The 19,577-nt window shown below is 31.0% G+C and overlaps 2 protein-coding genes across 2 annotated transcripts; one reads left to right on the plus strand and one right to left on the minus strand.

The window, feature by feature from the left end:
- Positions 1–286: 286 nt before the first annotated feature.
- LOC136976995 (15-hydroxyprostaglandin dehydrogenase [NAD(+)]-like) lies at positions 287–13,319 on the minus strand. The gene is made up of 7 exons (XM_067272403.1): positions 13,177–13,319; positions 4,632–4,755; positions 2,819–2,916; positions 2,643–2,739; positions 2,481–2,557; positions 1,060–1,193; positions 287–482 (listed from the first exon to the last, which is right to left on the minus strand). The coding sequence occupies exons 1-7, from the start codon at positions 13,267–13,269 to the stop codon at positions 356–358; spliced, it is 750 nt and encodes a 249-aa protein (XP_067128504.1). The 5' UTR covers positions 13,270–13,319; the 3' UTR covers positions 287–355.
- A 3,600-nt stretch (positions 13,320–16,919) lies between these two features.
- Positions 16,920–18,780, plus strand: LOC136977089 (testis-specific serine/threonine-protein kinase 1-like). Its single transcript, XM_067272531.1, has 4 exons — positions 16,920–17,052; positions 17,860–18,079; positions 18,146–18,320; positions 18,398–18,780. The coding sequence occupies exons 1-4, from the start codon at positions 16,934–16,936 to the stop codon at positions 18,742–18,744; spliced, it is 861 nt and encodes a 286-aa protein (XP_067128632.1). The 5' UTR covers positions 16,920–16,933; the 3' UTR covers positions 18,745–18,780.
- The last annotated feature ends 797 nt before the right edge of the window (positions 18,781–19,577 follow it).

The raw sequence follows: 19,577 nt of genomic DNA on the forward strand, positions 1-19,577 counted from the left end.
ATTGAAAAACTTAACGAATTTTCGAATATGAAGGCTAATATTAGTGGCATATTTAGTTAAAGTATAAATAATAAATTGTTTTATATATCTGCCAATAAATTTTGCATTAATTTCTAAATTTTTATAGTCAAAATTTTAAAAATTAATTAAAAAAAATACTTTTATACAGGATTCCGAGATTTATTTATTAATTTAATACATAATTTATACAGACTTGACGTTATTAAAAATTAATTAATCTTTTCGAATCATTAAAAGACGAAATTAAAAGTAACAGGAACGGGATTATTTTCGTAATTTGGCATTTACATGTCAGAAGTCTTTAATTATGACTTACATTTATGTAAAATTAATACTATTTTATATATATTTTATTTGGAAATTGTACATATTCATTTTCCTCTCCTTTAACAATAGTCATAACTGCTCCTGGTTTTCCTTCTTCGATGAGCTGAATAATTGCTTCAGCCACTTCACTTGGTCTGAAAATTAATTATATCATTACTATATCGGATAAATACAAAAATGAAATTCTCCGAGAATGTCAATGTCTATACAGAATTTTTCTCTCAACATTGTATTATATTTAAACTGTTTTGTAATTGTTATAGGCCGTATTCGAGGTATACATCACGGCTTATAGCTGATGTCATATGTTAATTTATTCGATTGGGAAATAACGTTTACAAATAACTAAATTGCATTTTTCAATGCATCATAATAAAAGATAAATGTCTCTTATGATCTGTATATATAATTAGCAATGTATGGTCAATTCACGTAACTACTAAATTTGTACACATTTTTCAATATTATTAATATAATATATTTGAATATTTTAAAATATGTTCTGAACGAATTATAATTACATAATTCCTTTAACAGTTTAAAATGACATTTACGTAATCTACAAGAGCTGTAGAGTGAAACTAAAATAATGTACAAAATTATAAATTAAAAAGTTTATTTTAAGTTGATGTAACAGATAATGATTTTCTTTTATATATATATATTATTAATTTTATTATTTCTTTAATTTTCACGAGGATTAATACTTACTCTACTGTGGGATTCCTTTTGACAAATTCTCTTATTTCTTTACGCCCTGATGTAACGCCTTTTTGCGTCATTTCGGTGTTTACTATACCAGGACATACACACTCGAATTTAACTCCACTTTTTTCGTAATTTAACTGTTGATGTAAAATATAAATATATACTTTTGTTAAATTTGAAAAAATTATCTTTGATACAGTCAAATAAGAAATTCTTTCAATTCGGTATTTTATAACATATTAAGAAACGGGAAGCACATTTTATTAAAAAATAATATACGAAATGATGATAAATATCCCTAAATACGAAAGAAAACGAAAAAAAAAATTAAATATAAATATTGTTAATTTATGTAGGTGTTCCTGCATTACATTAACCATGGTTGAGTCAAATACTGAGTGATTTTAAATGACAACTAGCTAAATACGCAAAGCAATGTCATACTTTCTGCATTTCTTCCTCCATTTTACATTCTTTTTCGCCTATGTACACTAATATGGCATTTTTAGTAAAGATATTGCGCACATAATTTATTCACTAAAAATTCTACGAAAATGGAAACTTTCTGAAAATGATTGGGAATATTCAGGGTATGATATTAGCAATTATCACAATTAAAGATTAATATTCAGAGCTCGCAGTAACGAAATTACTGCAGAAATCTCAACTAACTTGGTATACATACTGTTCTCAGTATGTGTTTTCGGTTTTAGGAAAACACATTTTACTTTAAAATTCATCCGCAGGAACGCAATTTGGTGCTGCAGTTAGTAAACGTTAATTTATCTTTCAAGTTTTGATTTTATAATTTACCTCATTAAAATTTTAAATTATAAGTAATATTTTATTTTGAATTTTTCTATTATCAAGTTTATTTCTAAACATCACGCCTAACAATGGCAGAGTACCGAGCACTGGTAGTATTAGCGGGTTAGCTCTCGAACCTCTTGCAGTTTCGGAAGTCTTCTTCACGTCTATAACACCTAAAAAGGGGTCTGTTTGCAGGGAGGACGTCTTATGGCTATGATACGTCATCCCGGAAGGCATTTTTCTTGGCACATTGCTAATATGATGTGTTGCCTTATTCCCATCACTTTAACCCAGTCCAAAAATATCGTTCTTTGTAAGTTTTAAGACAACAACGATTTATATAACTGACACTATACTTTCTTTTTTTTTGTTGATTCATAAACTCCATAAGGTTTAGATACACGGACACTTGGCAATGTTTATCAAAGAGTTTATTTCAGTCGGTATACTTTCTATATTTTCCAATCATTATAATCTTATACTGAAATTTAAATGATTTAGTTCAGTTCCCTTCAAATTTAATAAGATAAACGATATGAAACATTGATAATTACTGCTATTTTATTTGAAATTTTTCTAAATAAATACATTATCACATTATGATGACTACTTACTCCATGGCATCTTGTAAGAGCAATTACTCCTGCTTTGACTGCTGAATAGACAGAACTAAATGGCATGGGTTGGAGACCTACGATATAAGTATGAAACTATATTTGAATTATTGTGCTGTACATAAGTTCACGGCGTGAAAATAAATTGCAAAAATTATATACCTAACACAGAACCGACATTAACAACAGCACCACCGTCACCTCCATTATTCTTCCCCATGTATTTTAATGCAATGTTGCAACCGTATATCACACCATTCTGCAATATTTTTTAATTATAAGTTCATCTCGTAACCACCGAAATGAAGTTTTAAACAATAAAAAGTGTTCACACTTACCAAATTAATATCCACAATTTTATGTCCTTCAGAAACTCCCGCGTTATTTATTAAAATATTTAAATTTCCAATTGTCTGTTTGGCTTTCAAGTAAGCTTCTGTAAGTGAATTAATATAATGATAATTAACGATAAATGTAATATAAAGTTGAATGTATATTATTTGCCACAATAAATGTAACATCAGTTTTCTTTCAGATAAAGAAAACATAAAAAGATGAACTAAATTTGTGTTCTTATTTTTCTCGTATTTCGCAGCTATTGCTAATCAGACTCAACAGAAAATCTTCTAAGGCTTGTATTTTAGTTTGTCATAGTAAGTAATATTAAATATTCTTATTATCATGTTCAATACTCCTGTTCAAACTGGATACCACTTTTGTTGCTTCAATTCTTCTAAAAAGATAAGTTGTGTCTTGTATATATGAATTTACAAAGTACGTTGTAAGATCTAAATGTTCAGAGGAATTGGCGTATCGTTCCCTCTTGAAAAGTTTAAAACAACAACTCACAAGCACCTTCAAACTAATCCCCTTGGGAGATGATAAACTTTTTCCATCGCTCGCGCAGCTTCTGAATACATTGCTTTACGCCATCTTTTGCAACTACTCGTAATGACTCCTGAGATGCTACTTTTAACTCATTTGATGACTTAAAACTTCGTCCATGCAGATGTTGTTTTATCAGTAGAAAGAAATAAAACTTGCAATGAGTTACGTCGGATAAATAGGCGAGATTTGGAAGCACATTACTACCATTTCTGGACAGAAATTATGACCATTACAGACCGATGGAAAGGCGGTTGTCATAGAGACAAAAAATTCATAATTTATAAATTATGACATACACTTGATGTAAAATACGTTAGTAGAAAGAAGAGAAACGACTTTTTTTAAATTCCAGGTCAAGTTGAAGCGGTAACTGCCAAGTCGTAGGTTTTTCTCAAAATGGCGCCGAGACGGCAGCAAAATGCGCTCTGTGTCATCAAATTGTCCAAAACTGTCTGTGTTTCACTGTATAACAACTCTTTCTAGCTCATTTTAACAAACCTGCACCAGTGAACAAGAATGGCACTAAATGGTACGAACAGTTCAGCAGAACGAGTGTTTTTAGGTAGGAACAGGTCAGGACATCCACAGCCAAGTGATGAAACAGTGGAGCGTGTTAGAACTACTGTATATTTGTCTGGAGACCTTCAGTTCAATTAGAAGTGAAAGAGCCGAAGTGGAAATTCCAAAATCAACTGCTTGGTGCATTGTAATGCAAATAATTGAAGAATAAGCTGACGCTTTCTCATTTTGGGTCACCGCCATTTTGAGTAAAACTCGCCTCCTGGCAGTTATAAGTAATTCACGCAAATATGGAACAAAAAATTTTTGTTTCTTGTTTCTGTGAATACTAACACATTTCCTGCTATTGTAGCTGACGTAATTTGTGCATATGAATTTTCTAAATGTTATACAGATTTAAGAGATATTCTGTGTTTTACGCAAAATCCATATACTTGAGCAAAACCATAGTTAAGGATTGTATTCGGACATAAATTTATGTAAAAAGTTATATATTTCTTCACTAATCTATTGTCAGATTCAACAGTAAGTTATGTTTCAGTAATGTAGTTTCTGCACGAAACGTAACGATTTGTTACATTTGAAGGAATTCTTTCTTTGATTTCTTTCTTCTAGTGCTTTATTCAAGAGTAGTTTTTGAAAATTTATATTTTTACAAATATAATTTTAATATTATATGCCTGTGTTAATAATATCTTCATTAATTACTTCGATTTAATTACTGCAATTTGTAAAATACAATACCTTCAAACTCTTCCGAAGACGAAACATCACATTTGACAAATATGCAGTTTGATTCTCCATAAGTCTTCTGAAATTCGTTGACCGTTTGCTGACTTTTTTCGGAATTCACGTCCACAAAGCAAACCTAAAGATTTAAATGGATTATTATCATATAGTTTTATAAATGATTTAGTTTGTTTAAATATGATATAGCAGTTTGAAGGAATAAGATACAGAAGTACACTTACATACCTTTTTCAGTTGTGTTTTATTATGCATAGTGAATAGGGTTTATGGATAAGGATATTCGCCTTGCTGTTCTAAACACTTTATTGAAGCATTTTAAAATTTATATTTTACTGACTTCGTAACAAACTTTAGAAGTTAAAGTTATCAGGAATTCTCAAAACACTTCTTTTCTGAAGTTTTTAGAAAATTCTTGAAAACATCAAAATTTAATTTAAGTAAATATAAAGTATAAAACCATGGCCGACGGTAATACATTTAATTGTATAAATAAATATATAAAAACAACGTTTAACGAATAAACGGAAGCAGAGTAATTTTGTTAACGTTGTTTTTATATATTTATTTATACAATTAAATGTATTACCGTCGGCCATGTTTTTATACTTTATATTTACTTAAATTGTAATTTATGTGAAAATGGCGATAGCACCAGAGGACGTTCTTTACCTGTTTTGCATTTTATTGCGGAGGCAGTAGCCTCTAAAGAAAGGTCGCTACCGTGTTTGTGAAATTGGACTGTCAACTGGAGCGAACGACGGACGAGTAAACGGAAGCAGAGTAATTTTGTTAAATGTTGTTTTTATATATTTCTTTATACAATCAAAATTTAACTTAAGTAATTCTTCCATTGCACTCTTGAATTGTGAAACATTTGGATTTTTTCTTTATATTTTATCTAATTTTTATGGATGATTTGTATGTCCCCCAATCCAGTCCTTCTATTCTGCATGGAAATCAGTTTTCCTGGTTTACTTCGATAAAAAATACAAACATACTATTATTTTATATTTAATATCTAAGAACATTGTCTACATGATTATTGAAGCATTTTGTATTTTTGGAATTCATATCCACGCAACAAATATGTATACAAAAATAATTTCTTCGTCTTTCAAGCTTTCTTAATTATTCAACTTTATTTTCAAAATAATGTATAATGCAAGAAATTTGAATTTTTTATATATTCCTTGATGTGTAATTTAAATAACAACGTCATCGATGATTTGTATCGTCTCGCGAGGCGATCTCGGGGCCACTAACGGAGATACTATAGATTACCACCTATGGAATTTCGGGTCTTTGGGTATATATCTGAGACGAGTTAAACAATACCCTACTTTTGGACCGGAGACGAAAAATAATAAAGTTGTCATACTTTTTTCCAGCGATCGCGCGATGATAGGCAGTCGCGTCGCTCTCTCCGCTAAGTTGACCTCGCTATCGCGATCGGGAGTCGCGTCGCTTGCCGTTAAAATTGCCTTTAGTAGACGTTTCTCCCCCTTTTTTTACTTTGTTCAAGAACTACCGTGAATCAATAACTAGTGACGTTTAGCACATGGCGGCCTGCCGGCGGTTTCCCTCCGGGAGGTCAGTCGGGAGCACGAACGGTGGGAACGGCACCATGTTCGCTGCCATAAGTAACATTAACCGAAATGGCGATCGCGCAATGATCGAAAGTCGCGTCGCTCTCTCCGCTCTCGTATCGCGTGTTTAACCCTCCGGGAGATGACCGCAGTACTAGCAACGCGATCATCTCCCGCGTTAACGAAAGTCGCAGTCCGACGTCATGGTTTGCAGACTTTACCGCAAGATGGCAGTACTAGCAACTATGGTGCCGTCTTCATGAGAGCATTAAAAAAGTATAACAACTTAAAAAGTATGATAACTTTTTTATTTTTCGTCTCCGGTCCAAAAATAGGGTACCATTGAACTCGTCTCGGTCCTCTGAGTTCAATTGTATAATCAAAGTCCTGAAATTCCATAGGTGGTAATCTATAGTACACCCCCACTAACTAACGATTTTAACATTGGAAGTAGGGTTTCTTAAACGGGATCCGGAGATCCCGGTTGTTTTTTAACCCGGGAAATTTTTCTCAGCCTGGGAAATCCTGCAAATTTCTTAAAAGTTTACTTTTTTCTTCTTTTGAGTTAAGGTTGAAAAAATTTTTCAAATAGAAAGTACTGAAAATTCTTTACTTGTCAGAACCTGTAATATCTGGAATTGTGCTTATGCTGTTTTAATTTTTAACCATGCCCAGTAGCTTCAATAACTGCATTATGCTAGGTTATGCATATTGGGCAAAGGTACAAATGAGTATGTAGTATGCAAGTATGAAGTTTTCTTCGTAAACCTGATTATTAAAGCCAAACGAATTGCCGAATTATCTGGCTATAAGCTCGATGCCGCTATTAAAGCGGCCGAGGTAGACAAATCAAGAATACTAGACGGCAAAAGAAGTACTACAATCTCGAAAACGAATTAAAAATCTTCCACGGTACAGTTGAAAAAAACACATAATGTCTATCTTCTCTTAAATGCCTAAGTTCATTTTTATTCTTCTAATTTTGAACTCATTCAGCTTTAGTTCTGCAACTATAATTTTTGTTCTATGTGTGGAAATTTTCTAATAAAGAATTTTTCCACGCGTTTTTCTCGTTTCCGTTTAGGAAAAAAAATTTTTAAACAGTTACGTCTTGTAAAGAAAAAATCGTTCTTTATTGTCACATAATTTTTTTATATATGAATTTTTTTCGCGATAATTTTTTGCTAAAAATTTTTTTTTCAAATTTATATTAAATTCTTTTTTGATTTTTTATCCGATACGATTTTTTCAAAACTTTTGAATTTATTTTCAATTTTATAAAATTTTTTAAAGTTTTAGGCATTTAAGTAATGACGATTTTTTCCAACCTGCGAATCAAATTCAAGAAAATGTAATTGACAGTTAACGAATTTCATCCACAACAATAGAAGACGTAAAGGTTGTTATGACTACAACTGGCGGCCTTTCCCCCCAGACTGAAATGTGGGTGAAGGTCGTCTCGTGTTCTACTTTCTGTAGAAGTGACGTAATCATTGTAAATAAAAGAAAATTTCAGTATATCTTTTATTTAAAATTTTAAAATTCCTTGTTCAAATTTACGCCGAAATATTAAAGCGAATTAAAATATTAGCATTTTGTAAATAAACTTACTTGACATATAATAAATTTAAATAAATTAATCTTTAAGAAACAACAAAACAATAAAAAAATGTAGAAATATTTTTATATTCATCTTCACATTTATAACATATGTTATCGTCATTGACCGATATTTAATTTTAAAAACAATTTTCATCATTGGCATGCATCAGAAATGAAAGCATAACTTCCCTAAAACACTTCACTGAGTGGGTTCGCTTCACTCTGAAAAAGCTGACAGTTTTATCTCAGAAATCCAATGTGTGACCTACTTTCTCGAACATAGTAAAACAAACTAAGTTACAGTACAACAATACACATAAACACAAATAAATTAGTAGCCCAATAATACATACTTTCATGTAAATCCATATGTTATATCCAAAAGTCAGTTTTCCCAAATTGTCGAAAAATAAATTATTTTCAACTTTTCTTTCTGAATTTAGAAGTAATTCACAGTAAACTTTATGCCTTAAAATATCCATTGCAATCAACGCAAAATGTATGAATCCACGTAATAAAAAATTATCGCAGTGAACTTCGAATAAACGAGAAACACAGAATTATCGAACCGCACTTTACGAAATCTGGCGCGAACTGTCGTATACAATAAACAAAACGAAAATGCTCTTGTCCAATGTCATCACGTGACAAAAAGTTTCTAAATAAACGCTAAAAGTTTTAAAGAATTCTTTCACAAAAACCGATGAATTTAATTAATACACAATAACTAAATCTGCTTAATAAAGGTTAATAATTTTCCATTATAATTATGCAAATTAGATATAAAAAAGATCATCGCGCAAATTCTCCCGCGAACCATGGATGACTCTTACGTCATCTGGATTGAAGTTTCCTGCAAAATACTGAAAATTTTTATATAATTATTTTACTAATCCAGCCAAATTTAAATAATATAAAATGTCTAGATCTGTTTAATAAAGATTAGTAATGTACTATCATTAATATGGAAATTAGATATGACAAAGATCACTGTGGAAAAATTCCCGCCAAGATAAAAATAGCTTTCGGTCACGTGATCACCAAGAAATACGCCTTAAATTTAATGTTTGTGTACAAATTAATATATTTTAACTAATGTCATCGTTTAAAATTTGATGTTTCTGTAAAAATTAGTAAATTGTAACAAATTTCATCAAAGACAACAGAATAATTTTCAGCTTATAAAAACTCTACAATAAATGATTATTTCTTCGAAAGACGTCGATATGCACGAATAAATAATAAATATACAATAATGCTTTTATCCATTTTAAGTGGATATTGTAAACATTAAGCTATTTAATTTGTTTGGCTTTTATAATTTAGTTTCCGAATATTTTACTGTGAAATTCCATTTAGTAAACAGAAACAAAGACAAGCTATTAGTTATAAACAGGACAATAGAATAATTTTTACGTAAATTGAGTGAAAATACAGAAAAAAACGAATTATATCAAAGATGGGGACAAACAAGCTTACATCCCCAGAACAGAGCTTATAATTTGTTGTCAATTTCAGCCTGTTCCTACTTCGACTGTTTTTTGTTGGTAAAAAGTTAATGTTTTAAGATGTTCTTAGTGAAGAAACATAAAAGTATCGAAATATAATATTCACACACACAAAAATATTCATGTATGTTGACATTAGAAATTTAAAATCAATTATAGAATGTCCTGGATAGAGATATCGTGTGATTGTTTCTTCTGTCTTATTTTGTTTTTCTACGTGAAAATAAGATATCTTTTATAACTATTGATAATATAAACATTTTGTTTCTTTATATATTACTTCAATTACAGCTGCAAACTTTAACACATGGAGCATGTGAGAAAGTATTATTGTATAGATTATTATATTTTTATGAATACAACTGAGACTCGTGACAATATATATTAACCTACTTTAAGTGTCAATATTTTATTTAGAATCATTTTAAACGTTATTATTACATCAAATTATGAAATGGAATGTTCCAAGTATAGGATTAAGAGGGAGGAGAAAGAAGCCATGCGTGGGGAAAAAATGAGTTTTTATCTAAATTATAATAAAATTTACTTATATTTACGAGAAATATCGATAATTTTCTTCTGGAGAAATGTATCTTGATAAAATTAATTATCTATATGAATGAAACTTTCAATAATACATTAGTTACAATGGCTGACATTCCTTTCTTACCCTTTCTGTAGTATGTCTTGTGTATTAAACATAGTTTCCTAGATTATAGCATAATAATGTGTATAAAAACGGAAAATTCTGTTAATTTGTAAACGCAGATAACTATCACATAACAAGCATACTGTAACCTCTGTATATTTAAAGTCAGGTATTCGCGATTGAATGTTTCTAAATAAGCCTGTTTAATCCGTAATTTATTTGACAGAAAGAAATTGTTTATGGCCGTATTTCATTTATATAATGTTTTTCTCGTGATATTATTTCTAATATCGGAAAACATTTCTAATATGGACATACATCAATATTTTTAATTCTGAATATTATATTTCGATACTTTTATCTTTATTCACTAACAACAAAGTACTTTTATTTTAAAAAAATAAGTGTTTACCAACAGAAAACAGTCAAAGTAGGAACAGGCTGAAATTGACAACAAATTATAAGCTCTGTTCTGGGGATGTAAGCTTGTTTGTCCCCATCTTTGATATAATTCGTTTTTTTCTGTATTTTCACTCAATTTACGTAAAAATTATTCTATTGTCCTGTTTATAACTAATAGCTTGTCTTTGTTTCTGTTTACTAAATGGAATTTCACAGTAAAATATTCGGAAACTAAATTATAAAAGCCAAACAAATTAAATAGCTTAATGTTTACAATATCCACTTAAAATGGATAAAAGCATTATTGTATATTTATTATTTATTCGTGCATATCGACGTCTTTCGAAGAAATAATCATTTATTGTAGAGTTTTTATAAGCTGAAAATTATTCTGTTGTCTTTGATGAAATTTGTTACAATTTACTAATTTTTACAGAAACATTAAATTTTAAACGATGACATTAGTTAAAATATATTAATTTGTACACAAACATTAAATTTAAGGCGTATTTCTTGGTGATCACGTGACCGAAAGCTATTTTTATCTTGGCGGGAATTTTTCCACAGTGATCTTTGTCATATCTAATTTCCATATTAATGATAGTACATTACTAATCTTTATTAAACAGATCTAGACATTTTATATTATTTAAATTTGGCTGGATTAGTAAAATAATTATATAAAAATTTTCAGTATTTTGCAGGAAACTTCAATCCAGATGACGTAAGAGTCATCCATGGTTCGCGGGAGAATTTGCGCGATGATCTTTTTTATATCTAATTTGCATAATTATAATGGAAAATTATTAACCTTTATTAAGCAGATTTAGTTATTGTGTATTAATTAAATTCATCGGTTTTTGTGAAAGAATTCTTTAAAACTTTTAGCGTTTATTTAGAAACTTTTTGTCACGTGATGACATTGGACAAGAGCATTTTCGTTTTGTTTATTGTATACGACAGTTCGCGCCAGATTTCGTAAAGTGCGGTTCGATAATTCTGTGTTTCTCGTTTATTCGAAGTTCACTGCGATAATTTTTTATTACGTGGATTCATACATTTTGCGTTGATTGCAATGGATATTTTAAGGCATAAAGTTTACTGTGAATTACTTCTAAATTCAGAAAGAAAAGTTGAAAATAATTTATTTTTCGACAATTTGGGAGAACTGATCTTTGTTTGGATGTAAATGAAGGCATGTAAATTTATTTGTGCATATAATTATCTAGTTCTAATTTCGAAACATTTATGGCATTTAGTGTTTATAAGCGTGTTATTTAGACATGTCTACTAATTTAGTGCTAAAACGTAGAACTACGTCAAAGAAGAATACAAACTTTAATTAGCAAGTAGTATCTTTATTAGAAAACTTATTTGTTGGTAGATTTTTTTACATTTAAAGTGTAATTAGATGAAACTAAATGGATGTGAACATAGAAAGTTGAATATGGCAAGAGTAATAGATAAAACTATTATTACATATTACTCGATCAGAAAAATTTACACTTGAAGAATTTTGTTTTGATAATTATTGCCTAGGGTTTATGTCGAAAATATTTTTCAGTTATATTTGTAATTACAGTTAATTCGAATAGTAATGGCGCTTAAATATTTATAGAATTAATTGAAGTTTTCGAGTTTTGTTTTGAGGAAACTGAGGAAGGCAAGAGTATCTACAGTTGTATAATGAACTGAATTTAAGTAAATTAGGTGACTTTGTATGTTTCGATGTAGTTTTTTATAATATTACGATATACGAACTTTCGATTTTGTAAATTGTATTATACTAAAAAATAAAGTTTTTCGTTATTCTCCTACTTAATGATGTATTTATAATGTTTCTGAACTAAATAATACTTATTAAATTGAAATCCGAGCTTTACAAAGTACTATGAATATTAGAGAAGACCGTTTTACTATAAACTACTACGCTTTTACTACAGCTTACTCCAATGTTGATTCTACGAAAAGTAGGTCAGACAAGGACCGTTAGACTAATGACGTAGGCTGTTTACTTTTTCCGGTCGCATCGGTGCACTCCCGATAGCGTCATTTACAGAAGTCACACCTACTTTTTTCTGACGCGAGCCAATTAGGAATATTAATTTTTTTAACCAATCAGATGACGGCGGGAGATTTAAATTCGATTTATGTCGATAGATGGCCGTCTAAAATTTCATATTTATTTTAATTTTCTTTCTTTTATTGTAAATTCTCGAGAACTAAAGGATATTCCAAAACAAAGTTGGAGAACCCAACTACTCGTGAAAATTCTACGACTTCACGAAATGGTCCAGGTATTTTATAAGAATTTTTGAACGGCTATTTCCGTCCTTCACCACTGCCACTCGATCGCCTTGGACGGCTATTTCCGTCCAGTTAAGAAAAACAAAATGTTAATTTTAAATGCCTAGTTCATTTTTTCTCTTCTAATTTTTAACTCAATTCAAAGCATTTAGTTCTAGCAAACTTTAATAATTTTTTTTCTATTTGTGTAAATTTCTACGTAATTCAAAGGTAATTTTTAATATATATCTTACACAGCATTATTAATATGATTTTAGAGGTTGCAGAACGTATTAAATCACTTTCAAAAATGAAAAATAATTATATCATTTAATTTCAAAATATTTTGTATCTCTTAAAAATAATTAATTTTATCCCAATTAATATTGAAGATATGGAACAGAAGCATAGTATAAAATACAGATCATAAATTTGAAATATTCGAAACATATAATTTTCGAAATGATACTTTTAAATAAATTTTTCAATATATTTAAAAATCTTACCTTACATCCCCTGCTTAATAATGCTTCACAAACAGCTCTTCCAATTCCCTGCGCACCGCCTGTTACTAATGCTCTTCCACTTCCCACATCCATCTTCTTTGATCTCTTTCCTTACAAACCGTTACAAAGTCTAAGGAAACCTCGACATCTCATAAGCATAGAGAAAAAACTTTTTATCTGCTAATTATGAAGAACTAGAACGACAAAAATTATCTTTGTTTATGATAAAATTGCGTTTAGATAATGAGTTATCGTTCAAGTTCAAGGGGCGTATAGTTTGAAAAACGGCCAATTACACTTTTTTCTGAATCTGAAATTTAATGGCTTTGAATGTGTTAGATTTTGAAACTAACCTCCAATTTTCATCCCCTTTTTTATCCCTTCTTCCTCCTTTCTGACCAGTTTAAAAATTTATAACAATCATCATTGAAAACGATAAAGGAATAACATAAGATCGGTTGCTTAGATATTTTTTTTTACAAGATGGTCATCGACGTTGCTGAAATTATACGTCTCACGTATAGATTAAGATATTGCATTGAATTATTTGCAATTTTTCTCTTCCGAAATAATACTTTTTCTGTCTTATCACAGTGTTTGCGCACGACACACTTTACGTTATATTTATCTGACGTTATAATTATAAACACATAACGTTAAGATGGCTGTTGGGCATCCAAACCGTTATGTTGTACAAATATAATAAATATTTGAAATTTTCTATAACCTTTTATCAGTCATATATTACAGCATATAAATCTTAGGGAGTTTATTTAAAAATCAGCTATTTTCTAATGTACTTAAAAATAAATTTGCTTGCGCTAAATCCCTAATTGGGATCAACTTGTTATTTTTATAAAATCAAAATTACTATATAAAGAATAATAAATTAAATATTTATCTATTTCCATATGTTTTGAAAGGACTTTTATTATTGAATATAACATTTTTTATGCTAACAACATAAAATCGCATGGTTGACAGATATTTGCTATCATTGTAGCAGTTACGAATTACGAGAAGTTTCTTTAGATTGTTGCTTTAATAGCTTTATCAAGTGACTAAGAGCAAATATTCTCTCGATGTAAATAGAAAAGTGCATTTTTAATATTATTCTGCTGACATGGTTTATTAATATTTATAAATTTATGTAGTAACATGCAATATGTCATATAATAAATTAATAATGAACGTTCACTTTAAGAATTTTTTTATGTTGAATTCTAAACAAAATACGTTTCTGCTCTTCCACACCAAGAATCAACAGAACTTACTGATGTCCAAACAATATAACTTACATGTTTAACATGTAACCATGGAAATATTTTGTTTCCGAAATTTCTTACGAGCCACTTGAATTTCGTTCGGATTTCAGAAATTTTTCAGCAGTGTACTCTAAAGCCCTCTTCTTTTTCTTCTTCCTTTTTTTATACCCATCTTATTAAGGGTCTTACCTACATATGTTCGATAACAATTGAACTTTTTAGCTTCCTCCTCCTGGGTAACTGTATCTTTGTTGTCAAACGTTTGTCACAATGTTCTTCGCATTTTCCTCTTTTTAGATATTTCCTACATCATCAAAATATTACATGCAATTGAGTTTTATAGCCTTCGGCTAAAAACCTCTCCGCCGCCAATTTTTTTGAATCCTTGGCTTTATTTTCGTACATTTCTACTACGTAATCTCTTACTATGTTCCTTTTGAAGCCATTTTTCCGAACTGACTCATAAATGTTCGACAAGATTACGTACTGTAACTGGGCGTGTGTAATGACGTAATTTTAGGCGACAAGATTTTAAAATTATCTTTTTAATTTCACAAGTTATGATACTTTTGTAACATTCAAAGGGGGTTAAAAAGAAATAATTAGAAATAATAATAAACAATTAAGAAATTGCGGAAACGGAGAGGAAAGGGTCAAACGGAGAAAGGATGACGAAGTGGAAGAAACCCACACACATCCTATTTCTCGCGATTTCTTAGCAGATACGACCGATTAAATGTCTCTCCGATTTAAACAATTATCACTCAGGTTGTACCTAATATCGGACCTTAGTCGCTACCGGCAATTAATTTAGTATGTTTGACTGTTGTTATATGAAGTAAAAAGAGTAACAATACCGGATAGAAAAAGGTAATAAATTTGTCGAAACGTTCGATTCCCGACAATTAACGTAAACAACACCCGGCCCTAAATCGAACTTAGACCACATGGCATCAGAATTCCTCCCAATAGTTCCCCGGCAAATGCGTATAAAAAGGGGTCGCACCCGAGCCTCGGCGCGATGGTTCAAAGGAAACCCCAGGCCGACGACTCCGTTCGGACCTTCCTTCGATCACCTTGCGGAAAGGACTGCTCGAGACTTGATCGTCGCGGATAAAGAGGTATTTGCCTAGATTATATATAAACTCTCTCTCTCTGCCCGAATATTTTATAAGTTAGACTAATATTAACTCTCGATATGAAAATCTAATCCGGTCGCACCGCGGAACCCGCAAAAAAGTGTCGACGCGACCGCATTAATCAATGTCGCGCTAATAGAGATAATTATTAATCGTTTAACCTACATTGTATATTCCATTTTTGTACTCTCTTTGTATAATTTTATTTGTTTATTAAATATGTTGTTTTATGTTTAATGCGTGTCATCCTTGAGTACAGCCGACACCTTATCACGACCAGGGCCGGATTTACATAAGGGCATTTGGGGCCTGTGCCCAGGGCCCCCCACAAAATAGGTAATAGAAAACTAAAACTTTTCTATTACCGCGACAGCCTAATGTGGCCTAATCATGAGGGCAACAAGCAGAGAAAACCAAACCCGAGAAAAAGTCTATGAAACATCGGAAAATTTGGGGAAAAAATTTCACATAGGTATTTTTCAGTTAAATTAAAATAATTAGTTTTACACAATAAAATATATGTATGTTTACAATAACCTTATTTTAAAATGAAATTTACAACTTCCTAGTTGAAATCTAATTGAAAGTACAGTATTTTGTGTAAATTTTCTAAATCATCAAATTTGCCTACTCTTAAAGGGGGGATCCCCACCGAATTTGTGCCCAGGGCCCCTGGATTGGTAAATCCGGCCCTGATCACGACTTCGCTAACCCTCCCACTTGATTTATCGCCATCCATTGACACGGTGACGGAACTCGCCATCCCGTTACCGGTAAGCGGGGCCGAGCTCGCAGCTCTACACAACTGCTCCTGGTTTTCTTTCTTCGGTGGGCTGAATAGTTGCTTCAGCCACTCCAGTTGGTCTGAAAATTAATTATATCATTATTAATTCGGATAAATTTGAAATTAGAATTCTCCGAAAACTCCGACGTCTATAAAGAATTTTACTCTCAATTTAAATATAAAAGAAGAGATATTTAACAATTTTAGAAATATTTTCTTACTCGATGAATTTTGTATGTAAATGTAATATTGAAGATTAAATATGAATATTGATAACTTAATCTTAGTGATTTTCTGTCTGTTATGCAGGACGGAGAATGTGAATGATGACGACTTGAAAACTTTGCGCTTGGAAAGAATAACCTGTTCATTTAATTACATATAAAAAGCATTTTAAAATTAACAGGATGTTATTTTTAGATATTACACACACACTGGAAATTTTGTCCCTTAAATCGCGGTTTTACTGTATAAAATTGAACATTCTTATCTAATTTGATTATAAATTTAAATTATTATGAAAACAATAGTCCAACAATAAAATGAATAATTAAAAATCCGAAAAAGTAATGCCATTAAGTGATCCACATCGCCATTCCATTTCCATTTCCAGTGCTACTGGTTTTCTAAAGAAAAACGGATATAGATTGGGCAGCATCATTGGCGAAGGATCATATTGTAAAGTTAGGTAAGAAAATACAGTATTATTTTCTACGTTTTTGAAACTTTCAACTGCCTAAAATATTAATATAAATAATATATAATTCATAAAATTAGAATAATTATAAAATTACTTACCTCAGAGACTCACTGAGTAGATAAATCTTGTGGTTGTGTTCAAGGAGTCGTGGATTCGGCTTCACCGATGGGCTAGCTATGTTGTATTTATTTGGGTGTTCTTCACGTTTCCAACACCTAAATAGAGGCAAGTCTCTTATAGAAAGTCTTCCCGGGAGGTACACTCCTTTAGCAGTATATCGTGTTTTGTCATTCCATCAATCCAGTCGAAATTATACACAGCATACAAATAGAGTATCTTTATAAAACTGTATTGAGCCTCGAATAAAATCTTGTAACGATAGCATTTGATTATGGATTTACGCCCGTAGGAAAACTGAAATTATTTCTCTTGTAACTATATATAATTTATACATATCTCCAACGTATAATTTCCCTCTTCATCTCTAGTATAATTATAGTTCATATTATTCGTACAATTAATTCGGTACAGATTAAATCCGATATTTTTAAATGATTGAAAGTGATTTCAGCGCTATAAACCAAGGGATAAAGTGCAAAATATTTTATGTTTGAACGAAAATATCAACGCATTTTATAGTGTAAGATGAAAATATTTAAAGTAAAAATAAACTTTGAACTAAAAATAAATAAAGATATGTGCTATAACTGAGAAAATAACAAAAGATATAAAGAATATGTAAATAACATTAATTATATGTTGGTGTTAAGTAATAATTAAATCGTTGAATTTTAGACAAGCAGAATATAATGGAGAAAAACTAGCGATTAAAATTATTTCTAGGATCAAAAATTCAAATGAATATATAAAGAAGTTCTTACCTAGAGAATTAAAAATTTTATGTAAAATCAATCATCCGAATATCATTGAAATTAAGCGTATCATCGACTTCGGTACATATGTCTATATCTGTATGGAAATGGCAGAAAAGGGAAATCTATTCGATTGTATAGAGGTAATTTCTTCATTATTTCCTCTCATTTTACATTACCCTTCAGTAATTATTTATTAATTCCTGTAGAAACACAATTTCCTCTCCGAAAATCGAGCCAGAAAATACTTTTATCACTTAGTACAGGCTGTCAATTATTTACACGAAAACCATATCAGTCATCGAGACTTAAAATGCGAAAATGTGCTCATCACCAGTAACGACATAGTTAAATTAACCGATTTTAGCTTTTCTCGTGTGTGCAGTATGCTAAATTCTTTGTTTTTTTGGATTAAACAAATTAATATTAATTCTTATTTTAAGAATTTATTTTTTTTGCAGTTGATGAAAAAACAGGTAAAAAAATCCTCAGCGAGACATACTATGGTAGTACAGCGTATACAGCACCAGAAGTATTATTGGGTATTCCTTACGATCCAATGATGATCGATGTATGGAGCATGGGATGCATATTATTCATTATGATAACTGGAATGATGCCGTACAATGATTCAAACCCACGAAAAATGATTCAATATCAGCTAGAACGGAGATATCCTATTCCTTCTTCATTGAATAAACAAATAAGCTCGCAATGCAATAAACTGATTTTCCAACTCTTGGAACCTGATGTTATGAAGAGAACGACAGTAGAAAACGTGGTAAAAAGTCCTTGGTTTCAACAATAAAAATGTAAATTGAAATCTCCTCTTCGGCAACGATGATTCAATGAGACTAAACGAGAATAAGACCTATTTTTACATACATTTTTCTAACATTGTCGAAATAACTTTCTTGATATATTTTCATAATAAATATTGAACTTCCTACCAACGTTGAAAAATGGATTGAAGAGACAAGGGTGTGTTTTGCAATTTTTTTCTAATAGTAACATTCCCAACTTAATAATTTTTTCTTGCGGTACTACAACTACTTCTTTATCAATGTAGAATTAGCTACTGCGCTTTTACGTGTATATTTAGTAAATACACGTAAAACGCATTGTAATGCTGCTCAGCACTATATTTTTCGGCACGAGAGCTCACCAATGGCCGAGTGGATAAACTACCGAACACTGGTAGTTGGTCACGGGTTGCGTCCTCCCGTGCTTTTCAGATTTTCTTTACGTGTTTAACACCTAAATAGGGGCCAGTTTTCCTAGAAGACATTTCTTCTTGGCAGATTGCCCGAGTGCTACGCCCTCAATTCAATGCGCGGCATTCCTGAAGTGCCTTTGTGGCACCTTAGTGTGCTGCAGTATCCGGTTGAAAACCACTGGGATAAGGCAACACAACACATAAGGCGATCTGCCAAGGAAGGGATGCCTCTCGGAAGAGTTCCTACGAAAATCTGGTCCCTGTTTATGTATTAGGTACCCGAAAATATTCAGAAAACTCCACAGCCCGGTGGTGAGAAGTTTCATAGGCAGCCGGTAAGCATTAATGTTGAGCTATACTTACAGTGACCATACCTCACAGTTTGTCCGGGACAGTCTCGGATTTTTCGTTTTTAATTCCCAAAA

This window comes from Centruroides vittatus, unplaced genomic scaffold, assembly GCF_030686945.1.
Source record: "Centruroides vittatus isolate TY-2023 unplaced genomic scaffold, ASM3068694v2 contig_439, whole genome shotgun sequence".
Classification (NCBI taxonomy): domain Eukaryota; kingdom Metazoa; phylum Arthropoda; class Arachnida; order Scorpiones; family Buthidae; genus Centruroides; species Centruroides vittatus.